At 44.3% G+C, this 24,677-nt stretch overlaps 1 protein-coding gene across 1 annotated transcript; it reads right to left on the reverse strand.

Annotated features, from left to right (window-relative positions):
* Positions 1-5,976: 5,976 nt before the first annotated feature.
* Positions 5,977-23,342, reverse strand: ZCRB1 (zinc finger CCHC-type and RNA binding motif containing 1). Its single transcript, XM_077472479.1, has 8 exons — positions 23,203-23,342; positions 18,553-18,641; positions 18,435-18,463; positions 14,607-14,718; positions 14,415-14,522; positions 14,176-14,285; positions 14,015-14,093; positions 5,977-6,168 (listed from the first exon to the last, which is right to left on the reverse strand). Exons 2-8 carry the CDS (start codon positions 18,634-18,636, stop codon positions 6,037-6,039), a joined length of 654 nt encoding a protein of 217 aa, XP_077328605.1. The 5' UTR covers positions 18,637-18,641; positions 23,203-23,342; the 3' UTR covers positions 5,977-6,036.
* Positions 23,343-24,677: the final 1,335 nt, after the last annotated feature.

The following is a 24,677-nucleotide window of genomic DNA, read 5'->3' on the forward strand; positions in this document are numbered from 1 at the left end:
TGGTTTAAAACTACCTGATATAATGAAGATTGAAGTGCCCAATTACCATGACTACAAACAAAGCTTCAAAGATCAGCTGCTGTTACTGATTTCCTGAGTTACAGAACATCAAAAGTCAGCTTTTATCGAAAGATGAACCAGATCAGGATCAGTGATTCATGGACTATTTGCTGCCTCTAGTGGAGATTACAGCATGCTTCCTGGAGGACGGCAAGAGAAGAGGATGCCCTCTGATCGATTTTCATTTTTCAGAATGCTAGCTAGCCTGGAAGTGGGTGTTTGTGTGGGTGGTGTCTGAATGGGCTTTAAAAGTATTGGCCAGCCGGAGCGATTCCTCTTGCCACATTGAGCCCAGCTGAAAGCTACCAAATACAGTGGATGACCTTACGTAAAGTATCATTTCCGTTCTTTTGTTTTATATGCGCTCTAATTTTTTTTAGTGGTTTATGTTAGCATTTCTACTTTCTTGGGAAATAAACGAGATCCTTGCTTATTTAAGCGTGGCAGCAGGGGATTTACAGGAATTGGTAGGGCAGTGTAGAGGAGGTCAGTAGAGTAGAGGACCAGGGTCAGTGGAGCCGAGGACAGAGTTCACCACTGGCAGGACAAGACATGGGGATCACTGCTCGAGAGGCACAGTACAGGGATCAGCTTAGGGAACTTGGTAGAGCTCCTTTCCCATCCCAGCACCGCACATAGCTCCTCCTCAAATTACACACAGCCACGATCTGCCTGGCTGCTATATTGCAGTTCTGACCTGTGAAATTCTCTGCCAGGAATGGCAGTGTATCTGCAGCAGCCAACTACAGCCTGTGCACATCGTCACTGCGTGTAAAGGAATGTGGTTGAGCAAAGCATCCAGGGTGGGCAGAAGGCACAACTGATATTTGGGGGGTGGGTTGGGGTCACGCAGCACCACCACCCTAGATCTGGCCACGGTGCTCAGGACCCAGATCCAGAAGTGAAATGCATCTTCCAGCCCCTTCCAGACTCCCAGCAGATGTGGTATCATTCCAGGAAGCGAGGCCATGGCACCCCTGGTCCCAGAACTGATGCCCACACTCAAAACAGTTACTGGACTCAACAGTGCCACCCGTGGAGCCATGTGGCACTATACAAACTTATGCCAGAGCAATACAAAAAACATTTCAGACTTACCTTCAACAAAAATTCAGAGACAGCAGGATCCACACAGAGGAAAACTCTTTTGGGGGCAACATCCTGAGAAAAGAGGCCTATGGCCAGAATGAAAGTGAAACAGCTCTGGCCTACCTTCAAACAGGCAACTGCAAGTCCAAGACCAGAGAAAGAGCACTGAATAGAGATATAAAATTTCTGAAGACATTAAAATTTTCAGAAAAAGGAAGAAAAAAAAAAATTAAAAATTAAAATAAATAAAACTAAAACTTTCAATATGTAAAATTACTCTACACTGTTTTTTTTTATTTTTCTGAAAATTTTAATGTCTTCAGAAATTTTATATCTCTATTCAGTGCTCTTTCTCCAGTGTAAAAAAAAAAAAAAAAAAAAAAAAAAACAGTGTAGAGTAATTTTACAAATTGAAAGTTTTTTTTTTAACACTGGAATGTGAAATGCATTGTATATAAAAGTATCATGCTTTAACCACTTAATAACCGGCCTATAGCCGATTAACGGCTATAGGTCGGTTTGCTATCTCTGAGAGGCCGTTAATTAACGGCCTCCCGGAGAATCGTTCAGGGGGCGCGCACGCCGGAACATCCGTGCTCGCCGAGTTCACGGGACCCGGCGCAACACGGATCGCGGTAAAGGACCAATGGCAGCGGTCCTTTACCACGTGATCGCTCCGTCCAATGACGGAGCGATCACAAATGTAAACAATTCGGCTTGCCGGGTCAAGCTAAGGTCATCAGTCTCCTCTCCTCACACCGATGCAGCGTGAGAGGAGAGGAGAACATTCCAGTGAAAATAAAAAATAACCGTGAGTGCCCAGCAGTGCCCAAATAGTGCCACAACAGTGCCAGAACAGTGCCAGACCAGTGCCATCTATCACCTGTGCCACATCTGTGCCACCTGTGCCACCTTTGCCACCTCTGTGCCACCTCTGTGCCAGCAGAGCCACCCCAGTGCCACCCCAGTGCATACCAGTGCCACTACAGTGCATACCAGTGCCACACCAGTGCCACCTGTGCCCATCAGTGCCACCTGTGCCCATCAGTGCCACCTGTGCCCATCAGTGCCACCTGTGCCCATCAGTGCCACCTGTGCCCATCAGTGCTCATCTGCGCCACTGCAGTGCCACATCAGTGCCGTCTGTGCCCACCAGTGCCCACCAGTGCCGCCTGTGCCCACCAGTGCCGCCTGTGCCCACCAGTGCCATCTGTGTGCTAATCAGTGCCACCAGAGCCACACCAGTGCCACCAAAGTCACTATAGTGCCCATCAGTGCCACCTGTGCCCATCAGTGCCACCTGCGCCCATCAGTGCCACCTGCGCCCATCAGTGCCACCTGTGCCACTGCAGTGCCCCATCAGTGCCGCCTGTGTCCATCAGTGCCGCCTGTGTCCATCAGTGGCGCCTGTGTCCATCAGTGCCCACCTGTGCCCATCAGTGCCCACCTGGGTGTTAGCTTTCCAAAATGGTGTCACTTTGTGGGCGTTTCCATTGTCCTGGTGCTCCAGGGCCTTCATAAGTGTAATAGGTGGTTGAGGTATTAGATGTGTAATTTATGCTCCTAGAACGCCTGAAGTTGCTACTTCAATGTTGGACTTGTGTATGTGGCCAGGCTGTGTAAAAGTCTAACACATGTGGTATCACCGTACTCAGGAGGAGCAGCAGAATGTATTTTGGGGTTTCATTTGTGGAATGTATATGCCGTGTGAGAGAAATAGCCTGGTAAAATGACAATTTGGTGTGAAAAAAAATTAAAATAAAAAAAATCTTTATTTTGCAAAGAATTGTGGGAAAAAATTACAACTTCAAAAAACTAACCGTGCCACGTACTAAATACCTTGGAATGTCTACTTTCCAAAAAGGGGTCATTTGGGGGGTTTTTGTACATTACTGGCTTGTTAGGGTCTCCAGAAATGAGATAGACTGTCAGTACATCAGCTGTGATCAAATTGATACATTTTCAGTGATTGGCACCATAGCTTGTAGACCCTATAACTTTCACGCAGAATAAATAATATCCACTAATTTGGGTTATTTTTACTAAAGACATTTAGCAGTATACATTTTTGGCCAAATTTATGAAGAAAAATTACTTATTTGCAAAAAATTTTAATAGAAATGAAGAAAAATGCTTTTTTTTACAAAATTTTCGGTATTTTTTCATTAATAGCACAAAAAATAAAAAACGCAGAGGTGATCAAATACCACCAAAAGAAAGCTCTATTTGTGGGGAAAAAAGGACGAAAATTTCAGATGGGTACAGTGTTGCATGACCGAGTAATTGTCATTCAAATTGTGAGAGCACTGAAAGCTGAAAATTGGTCTGGTTATTAAGGGTGTTTAAGTGCCCAGTGGTCAAGTGGTTAAATAAAAAGCACTGCTTATTCGGTAATTAAACTAAACTTGTTTAGAAAAATAAAAAAGGGGACAGTATAACCCACCCCTTTTTTAAAAGCTTCCTGCCAATATGCATTTTTAGTTATTGACAAATACAGAAGCACATATTGTTCTTGCAAGAGCTTGATGAAAGTTCTCTTAATTTTCAGGTGTAATTTTCTCTATATGTAAAAAGGCATTGTGTATTTTTGGGAGGCCCGTGGTTTGTAACACTTCCTTACTTGAAGATGCTGCTGGTGAAGAAACACTTTGTGATGGTCCAGAAGCAGCAGAAAGTGTGTTTCTGGAATGAGAACTCTGAAGGGAAAAGTTACTTGCACTTTCATTTTTGTCCTCATCATTTCATTCCATAAAATTATTTTTAATGTCTTTAGTGCATGCGTTTTCTCATCCTTGCAGCATTTGGAAAATAATATTTCTTCTTACAATATTTGCAATTTGCAGCTTTGCTCTCAGCAGAAATTGCACTGTTGAAAGGTTTTCAAACTCTAGATGTTGGACTCATTTTACCAGACTATAGGGAAACATTATGCTGGGATGGTGGAGAACAACCAAAGGTTATAAAGATAAACAAAATTTGTCAGATATATTTACCCTCTCATCTGTCAATTAAGGTCTGAGAGGACAAAAACTACCATTTACTGTATCCCAACGTTAGGGAGGTACAAGGTACTGTATCCCAACAATTACCCAACTGTATGGCAGTACAAGATCAAGCACACAAGCAAACTAAACTGGAGCTTTTCCCCTGCAGTGCCCCCTAGTGTCAGAAATGCATATTTCTTTTGTTTGAGAACTGTATTAACCACTTGCTTACTGGGCACTTAAACACCCTTCCTGCCCAGACCAATTTTCAGCTTTTGGTGCTCTCACACTTTGAATGACAATTACTCAGTCATGCAACACTGTACCCAAATGAATTTTGTGTCCTTTTTTTCCCACAAATAGAGCTTTCTTTTGGTGGTATTTGATCACCTCTGGGGTTTTTATTTTTTGCGCTATTAATGAAAAAAGACCGAAAATTTTGAAAAAAAACACATATTTCTTTGTTTCTGTGATAAAATTTTGCAAATTATAATTTTTTTTCATAAATTTTGGCCACAATTTATACTGCTACATGTCTTTGGTAAAAATAACCCAAATTAGTGGATATTATTTGGTCTTTGTGAAAGTTAGAGAGTCTACAAGCTGTGGTGCGAATCGCACAAAATTGATCACACCTGATGTACTGGTGACCTATCTCATTTCTTGCGACCCGAACAAGTCAGGAAAGTACAAATACCCCCCAAATGACCCCTTTTTTGAAAGTAGACATTCCATGGTATTTACTAAGATGCATGGTATGTCAGCATATCAATTTTTAGTCATGGCTGTTTTTCTCTTTTCTGCTTGTCATCCTGCCAGTAACATACTTCTTGTCCGAGGGTGAAAATACTTACGAGTATTCCTTAGGACCAAGTGTGTTGAGACTATAGAATGCATCGATATCTCAATAACATATGTGGGGTATTCTGTAGTACTCAGTGGACACCTCTGTGGCGTTACCTGGGATAAGACTGCTTGAGAAGCAGAGGTGACAGGCAGCACTGAATTTCAGTATCAACAGGTATTTTTTTTTGTACTTCCTGAATAGATATAACAAAATGCTAACAATATTATTTATATTCATCCGAACAAAAAGGAGCAAAAGTTCTTTGTTGGGATATACTGTACAGACACTTTAATATAATCCATATTACTGTTTCTAAATTTGGATTATACAATACTGGGTAAAAAAAAAAAAAAAAAAAAGTAACGTAGCAAAGTGTGATGTTGCCCATAACAGCCCAGAGATTTGTTTTAGTTTTATAGATGACACTGGAAATGTAAAAACTGAGCTATTTCCAATATCATCTAAAGAAAAAAAATGGGAGCAGACAGCCGTGTCATCCGTTAAAGTGGTTGTGAACCCTTACAAACCACTTTGACCTACAGGTAAGCCTAGATTAAGGCTTACCTGTAGGTCCAAGAAGTATCTTCTAATCCTACAAGGTTTAGGAGATATATACAAAAAGACAGGCGCACATGCGCCGTAAACAGCGGCGCGCAGGCAGTTAGTGGTGGCTCCCGTGCGCATGCATGAGAGAGTGTCATCATCGCTGCTCCGTCGCTGTGAGTGGCTGGAGCAGCGATACCTGGAAGAAGATGAAGGCTCCATGCTACAGGGTACAGTGGTGACTTCGCTGGCTCCTGTGTCAGGTAAGGGACACATAATGGGCTACTATGCGATGCATAGTAGTCCATTATGCTTTGCCTTTGCAGGGAGACAATGAGGAAGTAATCCCATCAAGGTTTACTTCCTCTTTAATAAATAAAACATAAGCAAAACAGCTAAAATGTAGACAAATATCTGCTTTTCTGTGAATAAAGTCATGTTCCACAAGACCTATTTAAAGCCAATGGTAGTTTCATATAGTAAAAACTATTTACACAATAAATGTACACCAATTCAGTCACTCAGTTCTTCCTCATCACTGAAGTATGCACTTTTTTTTATTCTTGGTTTTCTTGAATCTTCAGATGTAGAGGCATCCCCTGTGGTCTGTCTGTATTTGTTTGTTTCTTCTTCTATTTTTGCTTGCTAAAATGAAGGAGGGGGAAACAAAAAAAAAAAAAAGTGTGCTGTGGAAATTACATATAAGCAATGCCATGACATTACAGTATTAGAACGTGCAATTTAGTCAAACATGGAATTGGCAATTTAAATAAACTGGGGATGCAACATACCTGTACATATTTAACTTTTATTCTAGCAATTACTATTGGCAGGAGTAGTCATTAGTAATAACTGTGTTCTGGAATTGCAAGTTCCGGAAACTGCAAATATACAGACCGCAATGGGTATGTGTATAGTGTTTGTGTGGTTGTTGTGTTAATTGTGGCCTATACTTACCTGCGGCCATTATAGTTCTAACCAGGAGTGGGATATTTTTGCTTTCAGCTCCTATCCCCAGTTGTTCTCACTGTACTCCTGTGTCTGCCCAGGGAGCATCATAATCCTGCGCTGGCTGTTTTATACACACACAGATAGAACATGTAACCACATATGTATCTGTGCTATTCTAATGTATTAACCATTTAAGATATTTCTTCATACTCTGTTGGTAATACATTATATTCATTTGTGTATTGTTGAATTGTGTGTAGCACAATACCGTTCCATCCTGAGTAAGTGGGCTATCTGTGAAAAGTACCAGTTACTTACTGGTACCGTATATACTCGAGTATAAGCCGAGATTTTCAGCCTCTTTTTTGAGGCTGAAAGTGCCCCCCTCGGCTTATACTCGAGTCATCGCTGTCTGCCCGCTCGATCAGCGTGTCGAGCAGACAGACAGCGGCCATTCTATGATTCAAAAGCCGCGCCTCCGGCTCCACCTTCGCCTGTGATAGGCGGAACACTGAATTTCCCAGCAGCCTGTGTTCCGCCTATCACGGACGTCGTATCATCCTCGTACTACGGACGAGGATGATACGACGTCCGTGATAGGCGGAACACAGGCTGCTGGGAAATTCAGTGTTCCGCCTATCACAGGCGAAGGAGGAGGCGCGGCTTTTGAATTTTACAATGGCCGCCGACGAAGAGGGCACGGGACGGAGGCAAGGCAAGGCACGGCACGGGACGGGACGGGACGAAGGCAAGGCACGACACGGGACGGAGGCTCGGGACAAAGGCTCGGGACACAGGTAGGCTGGACACACACACACACACACACACACACACGGATGGATGGATGGATGGAGACACACACACAGGGATGGATGGATACACACACACACAGGGATGGATGGAGACACACACACACAGGGATGGATGGATGGATGGATGGAGACACACACACACAGGGATGGATGGATGGATGGAGACACACACACACAGGGATGGATGGATGGATGGACACACACACACACAGGGATGGATGGATGGATGGACACACACACACACACACACAGGGATGGATGGACGGACACACAGGGATGGACGGACACACAGGGATGGACGGACACACAGGGATGGACGGACACACACACAGGGATGGACAGGCATGTCTCACCCTCGGCTTATACACGAGTCAATAAGTTTGCCAGTTTTTTTGGGGGTAAATTGGGGGCCTCGGCTTATATTCGGGGTCGGCCTATACTCGAGTATATACGGTAACTGTCTTTCTGGGAAATCTTCCAGGACGGCACACCTGAGATGAGAGGCTCCTCCCTACAGGAAACACAATCAAATCGACAGCTGTTTTAAGTCCCCACCCTTCCCCTTGATCCTCAGTTTGTAGAGAAGTAACTCCTGAACCAGGTTCACAAGGGAAATCATTCCTCATAGGTACTCACCTTCTAGTGTTCTAGAATTTTCCCTCCTCCAACGGGCGGGAAGTAGGCCTGCCGTCCTGGAAGATTTCCCAGAAAGACAGTTACCGGTAAGTAACTGGTACTTTTCTCAAGTCATCTTCCAGGACGGCACACCTGAGAGGATAAACAAGTACCTCAGGCCTACCTTAGGGTGGGGCCACTGCAAAACCCTCTTGGCGAACCCTAAATGCTGCGTATTTCTTTAGTGCAGCTAGCTAGGTCATAACTGATATATAAATACGGAAAGGACAGGAACCCCCTTTACTGTTGTGCTTTACCTATGTACAGCAAAACAAGGCTATAAAGACAGAAAGACCCAAACTTCTATGTTGTGTATTTCTGACAAACCACCACAGTTATAAGATTAATATGAACACCAACTCCCGTGTTGTGCATTTCTGCTATGCCACAGGGAAAAAATATGGAACACAAGACAATCCTTTCTGTCATGCACTTCTGTAGTGTAGTTCAGATAGAACCAACACTGAGAAAGGACACAAGCAACCTGCAGCATTGTGTTTTTCTGAAACAGAAAGCACCAACAAGCTTCAATCTTGAGTATTTCTGCTGTGCAACAACATAAAAGCAGACAATGAGGAAAAAGACAGACAGCCTTTACAGCTGCAATCTTTCTGGTCTGCTGCAAAATAAAACAATAACGCCATGATGAGTATTCCTGCTGTGTAGCAAAACCTCAATCAGAAGGGACAGATAAGTTTAGGGTTCCCACACCCGTGCGACCCAACCTGCGACTTGGGACTGCAAGACGCATGAGAAGTCATATACTATGGCTTCCAATGGGTACCATTTGTGTCTGTGCGACACCAGCAGTCCCCGATTCCTGGATCCACAGACCTCAAGATTACACAGGTCGCAGGGAAAAAAACAAATAGCAATTTTCAGGTCGAACAAGTAAGGGGTCCCCAATGCTGTGACTCCCTGGAGGATTGCAGCCAACAAACCCCTGCTGTGTATCCCTAAGATGCAGAAAGGTAGATCCATGAGAAACACTGCTTAGCCTGATATACAAACGATAAGGCAGTAAATATAGGACATACAGGACACAAACATTCAATCTTTGTGTATGTCTGATGTGTAGTAATATACCAATACTGAGCAGAGAGGCCACCATCCTCAATGTGTCTCTCAGCTGAGCAGCAAAAACAAAATCAGAAAAAGACAAGCAACCTTCACTGCTGTGTCCTTTCTGATATGCAGCCAATAAGGCAGTATATGCAAGACATAAAAGGACAGACAACCTTCAATCTTGTATATGTCTGATGTGCAACAATATAACAATTCTGAATAGAGATAGCACATCCATATTGAAGCGATTTTGCCTTGCGACTCAACATGTCAAATCGCATGGCTAAAATCAGCACAACACCACTTTGTGGTGCTACATGGATTACCAAAGGCAATATATGTACTACACCTGGCAGGGGTTCAATTTGTATTTCTACTATGTAGCCCAACAAATTCGAACCATCAATTTTCACTGCTGCCTTTCTGATAAGGCAGTAATACAGGACACAAAACCTCACAGACCTTAATGCTGTACAAATCTGACGTGCAACAATAAAACACTATGAATAGAGATAGCACATCCATATTGAAATGATTTGTCATGCGACTCAACATGTCAAATCGCATGTTTAAACTCGGCAGCCATTGCTGTTAATAGCACTGTCTGAATCAGCACAGCGCCACGCAGATCAGGACCATCAGACTTCACTGCTGCCTTTCTGATAAGTAACCAACAAGGCAGTAAAACAGGACACAAAGCCCCACAGACAGACCTCAATCTTGTGTATGTCTGATGTGCAGCAATATAACCATTATGAGCAGAGAGGTCACCAGACACAATGATGTGCATTTCTGCTGTGCAACACAAAACCAGAAAGTACAGACCACCTTCACTGTTGTATTTTTCTGATCTGTAGCCAAACAAAGCAGTACCTTTAGTATATAAAGGACAGCAAACAAGCTTCAGTGCAGTGCATTTCTGATGTACAGCAATATAGCCCTTATAAGCAGAGATGTCACAAATCTCAATGTGTATTTCTGCTGTGCCACAAAATCATCCCAGCAAGCACAAACCTTCACTACTGAGGTCTACTGGTGTGCAGCCAATGAGGAGTCATGGTCTATCCCTTAATGAAATAACCAACAGGCAATTTATTTCATAGGCATAGCCTGGGCTGTAGATACTAAACCTTCACCACCAGAGAAGGAACAGATCCTAAAATGGTTCGACACCCTACTATTAGTAGTAGTTGTTGTCCTACCTTACCTCCATAGACTGAGCAAATGCTAGCCAGCACATATCCAGGTGGTGCTGATTAGCAACTAAAGTCTCAATGAGCCCAGCCCTAGAGACCAATTTAAGACCTCTCTAGAAGAGGTGGTTACCAGTTTAGCCTGGGAGGTAAATAGCTATTTGCAGGCTTCAAACAATTAATTATGTAGCTCTTGCATAGGTTTGCACAGAAAATCCTCAATTAAAAGGATGTAGGGAGCGATCTATGGTGAATCGCCTTTAGATCTGCCACTGCGTGGATTGTAGCCCAAACCAATAAAAAAAAGTTTCTTCTTACCTCCTACACTATAATATAAACACAGTGTAAAGGTGGAGTGGGAAGTTGGAGCTTATGAAAGTTAACTATAGCAGGCAACCCCTAAAAGGAGGATCTGTGACAAGGGAACCCCTACTGTGCCACACAGTAGCTTGGTCTCTGCCCATCCTTGAATGTTAGGTCAGCTTTTAAACATTGTGAAGCAACTTCAGATTCCTAGCAGCTGGGCTAATAGGGCCGGTAACCTAGTGCACCTGCTGACCAGGGGAGCTTCTGAATCCACCAACCACTGCCCAATTAATAACCTGTTCAGTGGTATACCTGGCCTGTAAGTAACTTTGTATCTACCAGGTCCCCTCTGTACGCTATATTCATCCCTACTAAATGTACCACAACTGGGCATGTAGGGAGAGGCTGGCAACCTACTGCTGCGATAACCACAGTGTCTCTGCTGTAAGAGGGAGCTGTGGCTGGTGGTTTTAGCAGTGGCGTCTGCGCTATTTGTATCCCGACCCCAGGTTCTGCACTGCACCAGTCAGTATATACACGGGGAAGGGGGAGCAATGGCCTACCTACCTCTTTCTCATCTGAGGTGGTTTAGGCACACTCGTTCCTCTGCACCAACTGTCCACCATACAGCTTCTCTGATGTAAGAGGGAGCTGCGGCTGGTGTTTTTAGCAGAAGCTTAAGGGCTGTTTGAATCCAGACCCCAGGTGAGATCTCAAATGCCCAGGAACCCTCTGGCTGGAATTGAGGATTTTGCAGCTAAATTCCCACGGCAAAAGGAAAGTAAAGTACTCACCGTTGTCGTCTTCCTCTTTTTGCCACAGCCAGCGGGCTTGCTTTTCCATCCTTATGGTCCACACGCAAGGAGGATAGCCGCCAAAGTGCTCCCCCCCCCCAACTGCTGTCCCCATAGGGAGGTGCCAGGTTAGGCTGTGTCCTGCACTGTACCAGTCAGTCTATATACATGGGGGGGGGGGGGGCAATGCCTTCCATTCCTCATTCCCATCTTCATATCTGAGGTGGTTAAGGCAGACATCCACCGTAGTAAACTGGTGCCTCCTCGCTCTAGAGAAAGGAGGATGTGGGCGCCTGCTCCTACTGACTCTCAGCCTTCCCTCCTGGGTAAGAACGCCGCTGCCATTTTCCCGAAGTTTGAAAATGACGCGGGTGCTTGTTGCCACGCCCTCTCCGGCAGCCCACGCGAGCTACCGGGGACCCAGGAGTCGGGGACAAGCCCCCTGGAAAGAACCGATGGCCAGCACCCCCGTCTGAACAGCCACCTGTACAGATAAGGAGGGGGAGACAGGATAATGGCCCCTGAAGTTCTGGGTACACCACTGTACCCAGGGTCCTTCAGCTCTCAGGGGGGCTCTTCCAATTTCTGCTGCCCGCCCTGAGGAAAAGATAGGGGAACCCCCCAGGAAGGACAAGAATATCCTACCAGACCCAGAGGCTTCCCAGGCTTGTGGTCCGGCTCCCAGGGGGAGACCACCAGCCCCAGGCTTCGGGTCATTTGGAAAAAAAAAAACGAACAGTTTCGCTGTGTAGGGAGAAACACAATCAAAAAACTGAGGATCAAGGGGAAGGGTGGGGACTTAAAACAGCTGTCGATTGATTGTGTTTCCTGTAGGGAGGAGCCTCTCATCTCAGGTGTGCCGTCCTGGAAGATGACTTGAGAAAAAACTCAATCTTATGGAAAGCTGTCCCATTATTTACGAATTCTCTAAGCAACATATGCTGGGCTGCTAATTACGCGGCATTAAAAATGCAATGTATGTTTAGTTTGAGAGATACAGGCTCTCCATTTGGAATGGAACCAACTTACATGTATTCACAATATCTAATAACTTGTGATATTATAGGGCCATCGTTGGTCCAAAAGTTTTCTAAATGATAGCAATAAAATTATATTTTAAAATTTATGGCACCAGTAAAGTTTGCTCATTGGGCTTTTATTTTATTTTTGTTTTTTTGTGTGTCTTGTACACAAAACAGTAAATTTAATGCACGGAAGTAGCTCATTATTTTATTTACACGAAATGCAGCATTGAGATTATACATTTCTGAATATTTTAATCTATTAATAGAGCAAACTTGGATGACAAAAAGGATACAAAAAAAAAAAAAAAAAAATTAAAATTGTACTTCCTCATGCACATCTCACGCCACTGGCTTGGACAATTCTTCCCAAACTCTAAAGTTTGGTACACATTTGCCAAATACCAGCAGGAAACCATTTGACATTTAGCCAGTGTGCACAGCAGTCTGACAGAAGCTGGCCTAACTACTGTCTATTAAACAAATATATTGGAAAGCCAGCCTCCAATCAGTGCTGAACATTGTGTTCTGGTGGGGGTAGGTGAGAACACAACAGCACAGCGAGGGAGATCGCTGCATTAACATCACTTAGTAGGGCGACCTCTCAGGTTTTTTTTTTTTTTTCCAGCCGCTGGGTTGAACAATAAAAAAATAAAAACACACACCACACTTCTATTGTGTACCTAGCATTAGACCCAGGTCCAAACAATAAGTATGTTTTGATCAGACATACTGTATTGTATGCAGTGGTCACCCCTCTCCCCCATACATTATACATATATTCAGTTCACCTCCTCCCACCCTAGCAGCTTTAATCCAAAATGCTGCTGACCAAAAGCTTCTTGACACAGAGCACAGACAAAGATAGCACCTCACTTCCCTGGGTTTTATGGCAGTGTACAATGTCACTCAAGAAGCAAATGACTACCACCATACCCACTTGCTGTAAAGCGTAGCAGCTTTATAGAAGTATGGACTTAACACTCCACTTAACAGTGGTGTAACTGGATGGGGATACCAGGCCTGGTGATGCTTAAAGCAGACCTTCAGCCTCCTGAGGACAATCCTATAATATATATTAGTATAGGTACAATACAATATAGGAGGGATCCGAAAGCCCTGGTCATTAGAGCTTACAATCTCAATGGAGGGTCATGCGATACAAAAGGTAATGATGGTTTTTAACATTAAGGCAACAAAAGAAGTGCAGATTGAGGATTAGAATTTCAAGGTGCAATATATGATGTGATTGAGTTTTCTGTTTGAGAAAGGGATATCTGGTAAATTGTATTCTCGCTGTAAACAAGCAATGATTCTGGACAACTAGAATAGTTTCTATTAACCATAAAAATTTGCTCTTAAAGCGGAACTTTACCCTCCACTAACTTTACCCTGGTGGAGGGTAAAGTTCTGCTTTAAGATCTATTGCATATTCCACCTTGAAATTCTAATCCTCAACCTGCACTTGTTTTGTTGCATTACTGTTAAAAACCATCATTACCTTTTGTATCACATGACCCTCCATTGAGATTGTAAGCTCTAATGAGCAGGGCCTTTGGATTCCTCCTGTATTGAATTGTATTATAACTGTACTGTCTGCCCTCATGTTGTAAAGCACAATGCAAACTGTTGGCATAATATAAATCCTGTATAATAATGACAACAACATGTACCTGGAAAGCTATTGCTTGACTAAGGCTGTCAAGAGCTGGATCTTCGCCTTCTTCCTCCTCACTCTGGTCCTCTTCAGGTCTGAAATGTAATGCGTTTCCTAAGTAAATTGCATGCAATGTTCATAGTGCATTTAGTCAAATGACATGATGAGAATACATACAGTTCTTCCACTTCAACTTCTTTCTTCCGTTTCCTCTTTTCCTTCTTCGGTGGAGGTTCACGATCACCTAGCATATTTTTGGGACATGCATAGCTCAAGTGACCTGTATCCTTTAGCACAAAAAAAAATAAAGGAGGACCGTATAAACATCATTACCACAAGGATCTTTTAGAGCAGTGAGCACATTTTCTAAGTGAAAGCACTGCTTTAATATACTGTATATTCAGGATTTTACTTACCCCACATTCATAACATCTGGATTTGTCAGTGTAATTTCGCCTCCGGATGAACTCTGCTGCTCTGCCATTGTCTACAGCAATGCTTGCTTTCAGTACTCTGCCAAACAGCTGCATGATAAGTACATATTTACAGTCTAGATCTCTGCAAGACAATTAGCACTTGTATGTGGCAATATTATGCAGAAAACTTACCTGTTTATTGTTTAATGCCCTAGAACAGTTTTGTGCACCTTCCTTATCTAAAAATAAGACAAATGCAACTCCTTTACTTCTCCGGGTTTCTTTGTCTTTCAAAATGGTGACTCTAAAAGATGGAGGGAAAAAAAAAAAAAAAAAAGAATAAATATATATATATATATATATATATATATATATATATATATATATATATATATATATATATATATATATATATATATATATATATATATATATATATATATATATATATATATATATATATATATATAAATTCTTGCGTTACAAATTAAGAAACTTGTTAGACATAGAGACAATGCAAAGTTCAACTCCTGGGGACCCAAATCTCTAACATGTCACTCTCCCTCAGTTTTTCTGGTTCTCGTTTCAACAACATGCATGTTTGGGCCAATACATCTAAGCAAGCATGTTAACAGCAGATGAGAAGAGGGCAAACTGACAGTAGGGGCTCCAGCTTATCTTGAAAGGAGCAATGGTAATTAAAAAGAACCCCTGAGAATTGTTGGCCTGTGAATGTCTTCTGATGCTATAGGCATGGGGTTCAGTAAAAATGCTCTGCATAGGAGGCATCACCGGATCCCACAATATCCAATACATGCAGAAATTTTTTTTAAGAACCTCTTCACAACCCCACCCATTCCCCTTCAATACCCTGAGAGCATATAATCACTCCCTGCCAGTTAAGTTTGCCTCTTTAAGCCCTTTTACTTGCCTTATATACCAAATAGTGGTAAACCTCCCCCAGAATTTGACATGTGACTGGCGTATATCAGTGGCAGCTGGTGCTCAATATTTGGAAACCAACGCCCCAGCCCCCCCCCCCCCCCCCCCGCAGTAGAGAGACAGCAAGGTGGCCAATCGAGTCTAAAGCCCCGTACACACGAGAGGACTTATGTCCGACAGACTTCCGAAGGAGTTCTGTCGGAGTTCTGCCGGAGTTCTGCCGGAGTTCCGACAGAGTTCTGACGGACTTTTCGGCTGAGCGGACTTGGCCACACACAATCACACTAAACTCCGACGGATTCGAACGTGATGACGTACGACTGGATTCGAATAAGGAAGTTCATAGCCAGTAGCCAATAGCTGCCCTAGCGTCGGTTTTAGTCCGTCGGAATAGCATACACACGAGCGAATTTTTCGAAGGGACCGGGTCCGGCGGAGTTCCTTCGGAAAAATTTGAAGCATGTTCCATATTCTAAAGTCCTTCAGACTTTGGCGAGTCAAAAGTCCGTTGCAGCCCACACACGATCGAATAGTCTGACGGAATCAGTCCGTCGGACTTTGGATGTTGAAAAGTCCGCTCGTGTGTACGGGGCTTTAGGACACCTTTTTTTGAAGCCAAAATTTGCTTACAACAGGCCACTACTGTTATGCGCCTTGTTTATGGTCCCTTCTGACAGAACTTATTTTTAATATATTTTGAAAATCTAAAAAAGGATAAGTTCACCTTTTGTAACACGTTACACCCATATTTAAGGTGTAACATGTTACAAATGTACTTATCTGCTGATCGCTGGGGCAATGCTTTCCAGGTTTCTAAAACTTTAAAAGAGAATTATGGGCTTGGGCTTTTTTCTATATTAATACTTTTTTTTTTTTTTTTAACTCTTTATTACACATTTTTCTTACATGTTAATTTACATAATTTTACAATGGTCATCATTAGCTTCCATTTATTATTCACACTATACAGTATTTTCACATCTTCCTATATCTATAGCTAAATGGTTAAATATGATCCATTCCACTTTGCCCATATTTTGAAGCATTTCCCCCCTTGTTCATACATTATTCTCTCATGTGGCAAGACCTGATTTACTGCTCCCACCCACTAACAGTGTCGGTGGTATCGGCTGGACACATTTTTCCACTATCAGTTTTCGTGCCAAAAATATCTTGATAGATAGATAGATAGATAGATAGACATACAATCTCTCCTCTTGTAATATTCCTTTTAAACATACTTAAATTGTATCCGCAATTGGTCTATTTATCACTTTTTCCAATTTACTGATCACTTTTTGCCAGTATCCCCTTATACTGTTACAATACCTCATCAAATGTAAAAAATCTGCACCCTCCTGCCCACATCATGTGTAGTTTGGCGCAGCCATTCTCTTCATTCTATACAACCTATTAGGACCAAGGTAAGTCTGATGTATTATTCTATTATTCATTGCTGGTGATATTCTAGATTAATACTTATCTAGGTGGATGCAGCATCTGTCCCCAGGCATCTCTGCACTGAGAACCGAGCGTTCAAACACCACTGATGGCTCAGTTGTTACAGCTCCCTGAGCAAAGAGCTGCTGATTTCAGTCACAGATCTCTGTTTCGCCCCCTCCACACTCACTGGAGTGCTGGGCTATGGAAAGGGGGGGGGGGGGGGGGAGCAGTCTCAGCAGCTCGCTGAAAACCGGTGTCAGTCCAGGGACCTGGAGGATCCAAACTTCCATTGTCACGATGACACGAGCCCTGACACTGGTCACAGGGGAAAAACAAACTGCACTCTTGTGATCGATGGAAGCACAGCCAAACAAGCTTTGGCTATACTTCTCCTTTAACCACATCAGCCCCGGAAGCCTCTTCCTGACCAGAGCACTTTTTGCGATTTGGCACTTTGTCACTTTAACTGACAATTGCACGATCGTGCGACATGGCTTCCAAACAAAATTGGCGTCCTTTTTTCCCCACAAATAGAGCGTTCTTTTGGTGGTATTTGATCACCTCTGTGGTTTTTATTTTTTGCGCTATAAACAACAACAAGAAATAAAAAATTGCGAAAATTTTGAAAAAAGAAAAAAACAATTTTTCTTCAACTTTTTGCTATAATAAATATCCATCAAAAAATATATAAAAAATAAGTTTTTTTCCTCAGTTTAGGCTGATACGTATTTTTATTTTTTTTTACAAAAATAACGTAATAAGCGGTTATTGATTGGTTTGGGCAAAAGTTATAGAGTCTACAAAATAGGGGATAGTTTTAAGGCATTTTTATTAATTTTTTTTACTAGTAATGGCGGCGATCAGCGATTTTTATCGTGACTGCGACATTATGGCGGACACATCAGACAATTTTGACACATTTTTGGGGGCATTGGCATTAATACAGCGATCGATGCTTTAGAATTGCATTGATTACTGTAAAAATGTCACTGGTAGTGAAAGGGTTAACCACTAGGGGGCGGGGAGGGGTTAAGTGTGTCCTAGTGGAGTGATTCTAACCGACTAGGGGATGGGCTTGTGTGACGTGGACACTGATCGTTGCTCCCGATGACAGGGAGCAGACGATCAGTGTCCTTTCACCAGGCAAAACGGGGAGATGCCATTTACATCGGCATCTCCCCGCTCTTGAGCACCGTGACACGATTGCAGGTATCCCCGCGGCGATTGAGTCCATGGGCGCGGTCACGGAGCTTGCAGCAGGCGTGCGCGCCACGGGCAATTTCAAAGTAACGGTTCAGCAGGGACAAGCCAAATTTCAATCCATGTATGGGCAGGGAGATTGTACAGAAGTCCATCCATCGATCGACTCCTGTACAAGTGCCCTGTTGGATTTTTCCCACTCGATCAGTGCAGCCAGCTATAGTTGGCAGGACTGATCAGTGTATTCTGATGGTGGGGGGGAAGTACAATAGCTCAGCAGGGAGGATCCCCCCCCCCCCCCCGCCCCATCCACATCAAGTGTGTGGATGGGGGAAAATCAGGTCATTTTTTCCATTCAATCCACTGGCATTTGGAATTTGACACCGACAAGTCCCTATTTACACAGTGTTAAATAGTAAAAAAAAAAATACTTACTTTACTACACTTCCATACTTAGAAAATATCTGAAAAAAAAAAAAAAAATGGAAAACTATGTGATACTTTTGCTTTTAAACCTAGTGAGATACCAAACAACTGCAGGTTGTAAACTTACCCTGTGTAGATCATTGTTGGTGAGAGAGAATGGCAGATTAGATACATACACAGTACTCTTACTGGGAGCAAGACCACCACTCATTGTACCTACAAAAAGACAAAAGAAATGCAGCTTAAAGTGGAGGTCCACAGAAAAAAATAAAAAATTAAAAGCCAGCAGCTACAAATACTGCAGCTGCTGACTTTTAATATATGGACACTTACCTGTCCAGGGAGCCGCGATGTCGGCAACTGAAGCCGATCTGTCCTTCGGCTCTCGGCAGCTGCTGCCACCCTCGGTAAGGGAATCAGGAAGCGAAGCTGTGTGGCTTCACTTCCTGGTTCCCTACTGCGCATGCATGTCCTCACTGGTCCCTGCTGTCTTCTGTCTCCCAGAAGACAGCGGGGGAAAATAGAGTAGGCGCCGGAAGTGGTGTAGATCACTGCATCATTCACGGTGACCTATGCCAGGAAGTGGGAGCAAATACCGGTATTAGACAGGTATCTGCTCCCTGCTCCCCCCTGAAAGGTGCCAAATGCGACACTGGAGGGGGGGTAGGATTCCAAAAAGTGGAAGAACCATTTTTGGGTGGAACTCCACTTTCCCCCTTTCACACTGGGGTGGGATCAGTGTTGGCAGTAAAACAGGGCTATTTTTAGTGCCGCTTTCCCATCGTTTTCGGCCACTAGCGGAGCAGTTTTACCCCCCTTGCTAGTGACAGAGAAAGGGTAAAATCCACCGCATCGCTTTGCTGGCAGTATAGATGTGCTGCCGCTAGCAGGATTTTTTTTACCACCCTACCAGCGCACCGCTCCAGTGTGAAAGCCCTCGGGGCATTCACAATGGAGACACAGCAGCGGCTCTTTCAATGGAGTTTTGCAGGCGCTATTTTTAGAGCTGTAGCGCCTGCAAAGCACTCCAGTGTGAAAGGGGTCTTAGAAATTGTAGAATTGCTTTAGCATAACTAAAGCATAAAAAAATAAAAGACACTGCATCCCAAAATGCTTGCAGTCCATCGTATATGTCTACAACCTACTTCACAGGCATTTACCCTTTCAAATGCAAGTCAAATGAATATTAAAAAAGATGGTTGTAAACCCTTAGGCCGCGTACACACGCGGGGACTGTTCGCTCAACTTTGTCCGTCAAACAGTTTCAGCGGACAGTCCGCTCAAAATTAGCATGGACGGACTTACCCACACACGACGAACGAACAGTCCGCTGAAACCGTGCGCGATGACGTGAACGGCACGTACGACGGTACGAAAAATACGACGTCCTATACACTGCAATGCAAACTTCGGCGTGTAAATCCTTTCTGAGCATGCGCGGAACTTAGTTTGACAAACAAGCCTACACACGAAGGGACTGTTCGCTGAAACAGAGTTTCAGCGGACAGTTTTTCGGAATTTCCGAAAAACTTTGTTCAGCAGACTGTTCGCTGAAAGCCCACACACGAGCGGACTGTCCGCCGAAACCCTGTTCAGCGGACAAAGTTGAGCGAACAGTCCCCGCGTGTGTACGCGGCCTTACATATAACCAGTGAAGTGACTGACCTCAGGAGCATTGACTGGCATCACTAAGCCACAGATTGATGACATTGGTAGGCACAGATGGCTGGCACTTAATTGCAATCAGGGCACTCCTCTCCTCACACTGTCAGTGTGAGACGAGGAGCGCCGATTACGCCATCTCCGTGTTTACATGTGACCGGCTGTGATTGGACACAGCCGATCACATTGTTAAAGAGCTGCGGGCGCAGCCCTTTAAACAGATTGGGGTCACGCCGTGTCCTAGCAACACAGTGCGGCAACGATCACGAGAGTGGTCGTTCTGGGACGCCATCATATGACATCCACCCAGAACGAGAGCCGCACCGATCAGCTGTCATTTGACGGTGGGTGGGCAGCAAGTGGTTAATGGGATGACTGGTGATGCAGCAGTGACACAAGGGGAGGGACATGGCGGCAGCAGGTGAGTGGATGCCCGCTAAAAGCCCCTCCACATGTAATGTGACTGTATGGGATTAGAGCGCTGAGATCGCCTCTCCTGGACTTCTGAGAGCTCTACCCCGCCCCTAAATGTCAAAAGCCACGCCCCATACTGCTGAAAGCTCCACCCCCGGTCCTGAGAGCAGGAGGTGAGCTTGGCTGGCCAGGTAGGGCTTTCTGCCTATAGACTTACTGTCAGAGCCCTTTCACCCTGCCAGCGTCTGAAAAAACACCTGTAAATTGCCGCTAAAACTAGCAGCGCTTTACCGGCGTTTTTCGAGCGCTTTTAGCCCCTGCTAGCGGCCGAATAAAGGGTTAAAAGCACCCACAAAAGCACCGCTGCCAAGACACTTTGCAGGCGCTGCCCATTGATTTCAATGGAAAGGGGCGCCTCAGAGCCCTTTCAGACTGGGGTGGTGGGGGCACCGCCTTACCGCTATTTTTAGCGGCACTTTACCGTAGTTTTTGCAGCACTATTCGGCAGCTAGTGAGGTGCTTTTAACCCCCGCTAGCTCCCCAAAAAAAAAAAAAACACCCACAAAAGTGCCGCTCCAGTGGCGCTTTGCCGGCGGTGCTGCCCATTGATTTCAATGGGCAAGGGCGATTTAGGAGTGGTGTGTTCTCCCCTCCTACAGCGCCTCAAAGATGCGGCTAGCAGAACTTTTTTTTTACCATCCTGCCAGCTCACCACTCCAGTGTGAAAGAACTCAGGCTCTAACACTAGTGTATGAGGAGCGTCTCTTTCAGGGCGCTTTGCAGGCACAATTTTTAACATTACAAAGCCTCAGTGAAGCTGCTTGAAGGACTTTTTTTTTTACATCCTGCCAGCGCAGCGCACCTTTTCCCTAACACCAATATCTGTATACTAAGAGCTATTCCTTATATATCAATGTTGTATATCTGTACAATTCTGGGGAAAGAACCATCAATGAGAATAATGCTCCTTACATTGGTGGTCAGTGGGAAGAATGCCCGTTACACTGAAGATCACTGAAAATGATGTGAAGTAAATAAAAATGATTTTAAAAAAATAAATAAAAATAAAAATAAAATGTAAAGCACACCCATGACCCCCGCACATGCTCTATATGAAAAGCTTTATGTACGACAAGCACATGTATGTAAACATGTGTCTATAGACACAAATGCTGGACTTTTTGTACACCAGCCAGCTATATCTGGCAGCACTGGTCAGTGTATTCTGATCACAGGTGAAGTCTTCCTGCCATTAGAACACAATAGCACAGGGTAAGGATTCCCTTGTCCACATCAATGTGTAGATGGGGGAAATTGGATCATTTTATTCCATTAGAAACCCCTGATTGAGTTGGAGAAAAAAAAAAATTTTTTTTAAATAAATATATATTAGCTACCTTAGTCTTAAAGCGGAGTTCCATCAAAAAGTTTTGCTTCGCTTATCTGCTTTCTCCCCCTCTCCGGTGCCACAGTTGCCACCTTTCGGGGGGGGGGGGGGAGGAGAGGATACCTGTCAAAACACTGGCATTCAATCCCACTTCCATTTAAGGTCACTTCGGTGACCTACATCATTTACGACCCCTCCTCCTTCCCCCCTGCTGCCTTCTGGGAGACACACACAGTTTCCAGAAGACCGCGGGACCATGCAGAAAGCGCAGGGCGACTAACGCATGCGCAGTAGGAAACAGACTATGGAGCCGCAAGTCTTAATTTACGGTTTCTCTTAATACGGATGCCTACGCTTGCACCCAAAGCCAGTGGACAGCTTCAGATGCCGATATCGCTGAGCTCCCTGGACAGGTAAGTTTCCTTATATTAAAAATCAGCAGCTACAGTATTTGTTTTTTTAATACAGGCTGGAACTCCGCTTTAGCCTAGGCTCAGACTAATGCGATCTCAGGCATAACATGCGATTCGCACACGCACTGTGGTGGCGATCACATGCGATGTCTGAGCAATGCAAGTTCAGCCAGAAGTTGTATGGCTGAACTCGCATTGGATTTGCAGGAGCAGGGACTTGTTCTTCCTCGCACTGGAATTGGATCGCATGGGTGTTCTCACAAGTGTGATCCGATTCCATAGTTTGCACTGTGAACAGATCTGGGGGTGTTGTTAACATTGTATTGACACCCGCATCGGTTTGCAGATGACAGTGTGAACTGCCAGCGGGAGAGATGTGATGCGGGAAACGGTGCTGGGATTGTGCTGGTTCCCGCAATGCACAAGTGGGAACCTGGGATTAAGGAGTTATGCGAACCAGGGTCACATCCCGGACCCCCCCCACACCATCAAATCGCTCCCATTACCACAGCAGAGGGAATCAGATCCAATTGAGCATTGTAGTCCATGGTTCACACCCGCCAGCCCCATAGGTGAAGGTGTGTAGCGCCATACTGGATCTGTGACTGAGAAGTAAACAATGCTGTAGCCTGTACACAGAACCTAAGACACATGCACCGCGGTTTCAATAATGCAATCATTTGATAAATGCATGCGATTTCCTTTTTTAAGGGGGGGCATTTGTGCAAAAGGTGAATTATAATGGCACTTTGACAGAACAGACAACAATCAGGTAAACATCAATAGTAATTGCTTCCTCTCTGCCTGTGATCATACATGACAGACTAAAACAAGATGCAGCCAGAACATACTTCCATTCCCCCTCCCACCCACCGATCCTCAAACCTATTTGAACACTTACCAGTGTTTCTACCACAAGACCTCCACCATGCAGAGCTCACTCCTGCACCATAATTATTTCACTCTTTGCCTTCCCGTGTTACAGCCCAGTCCTCCAGCGAGCAGTGCTTCCAAGGGTTACACGAAGGTTTATTTTCCGTCTGCAGTACAGGAGCCATTTTCCTGTAGCTCCATATATACACGGTCTCCAAGAAAATGGCTGACGTATCGATAGCATAGTCCACCGGGGGGCGCTTTGTGCATCTCCGGCTGGGCACTTCAGTATCAGGCGAGACCCTGGCTAAGTGCAATGTGAGGGAAAGAGGGAGGAGAGGTGTAATGGAGGACACTACAGTAATGAATGAATTAACCTGCCCTTCAGTGATTGTTACAAAGCACAACAGTTTCAAACACATGATATTTTTTATCCTAATATTTTCTTGAAGGGCTGCTTCACACATACAGGCTGTGGGCAGTAAAACCAGGTGGTTGAGCCAATACCCTTTGCCCACCTGAACGCTAAACATACAGCTGCTCAGTACTATACTAGCGTTGCTACCTCATCCCTTTAAACCCGAACACATATAAAAATTGCACAGGTTCTGAGGCTGATTTAGGCTACTTTCACACTGGGGTCACCCATACGTTTGCGCTAAAGCGACGCTTGTTTTAGTGCTGTTTAAATGGCGCATTTCGATCACTTTTAACCCTCGCCAGCGGGCAAAGGGTTAAACACTCCTGTGTTGCAGTGCTTCCAAAGCACTTTTCGGGCGGCATGGGAGGCAGTTTTCAGGCACTATTTCTAGCTCTAAAATGCCTGAAAACTGCCTCAATTTGAAAGGGGTCTTAATGTAGATAAGGCACCAAACGAGTTTAATTACCACCTTAATCAGCCAGAAAACCTATGTAATTAATATGTGTTCAGGTTTAAAGGGATAAGGTGGCAACCCTACCCTATACAAATGCAGCTGCAAAACGTATATGGCCTGCCGCTATTGGCAGGCGGTACCACTGCTGAATGCAACTAATGCAGTGCAATAAGACAACCCTGTAACCATCCAGCAATCATGGTAGCGCTGCATTTAAAGGGTTAACCCAGGCAGTAAGGAGGCGACATATCGCCTTCTCGCTGTGTGTCGCACACCTCTAAAAAGTGAAGCGACTGTCAGTCTCTGCTGCACATATGAATGAGCCCCAGGGCTAGATTCACACTAATGTGATGTGGGAAATGCATCAGAATCACTGCGTTTCCCTACATCGCACTCTAAGCAATCGCACAGCGTCCAGGCAATTTTCTGCGGGTGTCCATGTTATTTTAGCGACACCCCTAAACAGATGGCAAAACGCAGTGTTATTGCCAGAATCACAGATCATTGGTGTTCACATGGTGCAGGAGAAAAAGTGGGTCCTGCACCATTTTGGTGCGGATGCGATGCAATTTGAGCCATACAAAATGTATGGCTCAAATCGCACCGCACAGACATCACATGTGATGTG

This window comes from Lithobates pipiens, unplaced genomic scaffold (assembly GCF_037356315.1).
Source record: "Lithobates pipiens isolate NorthernLeopardFrog02 unplaced genomic scaffold, aLitPip1_a1.2 Scaffold_8, whole genome shotgun sequence".
NCBI lineage: Eukaryota > Metazoa > Chordata > Amphibia > Anura > Ranidae > Lithobates > Lithobates pipiens.

Bases quoted from the DNA above. Each gene is read 5' to 3' on its own strand.
- ZCRB1 (XM_077472479.1), bottom strand. From the start codon at position 18,636: ATGAGTGGTGGTCTTGCTCCCAGTAAGAGTACTGTGTATGTATCTAAT. The intron at 14,719-18,434 runs GTAAGTATTTTT...TCCATCTTTTAG, and splicing joins AAGTATGGAAGTGTAGTAAA to AGTCACCATTTTGAAAGACA. The intron at 14,286-14,414 runs GTAAGTAAAATC...TTTGTGCTAAAG, and splicing joins CCAGATGTTATGAATGTGGG to GATACAGGTCACTTGAGCTA.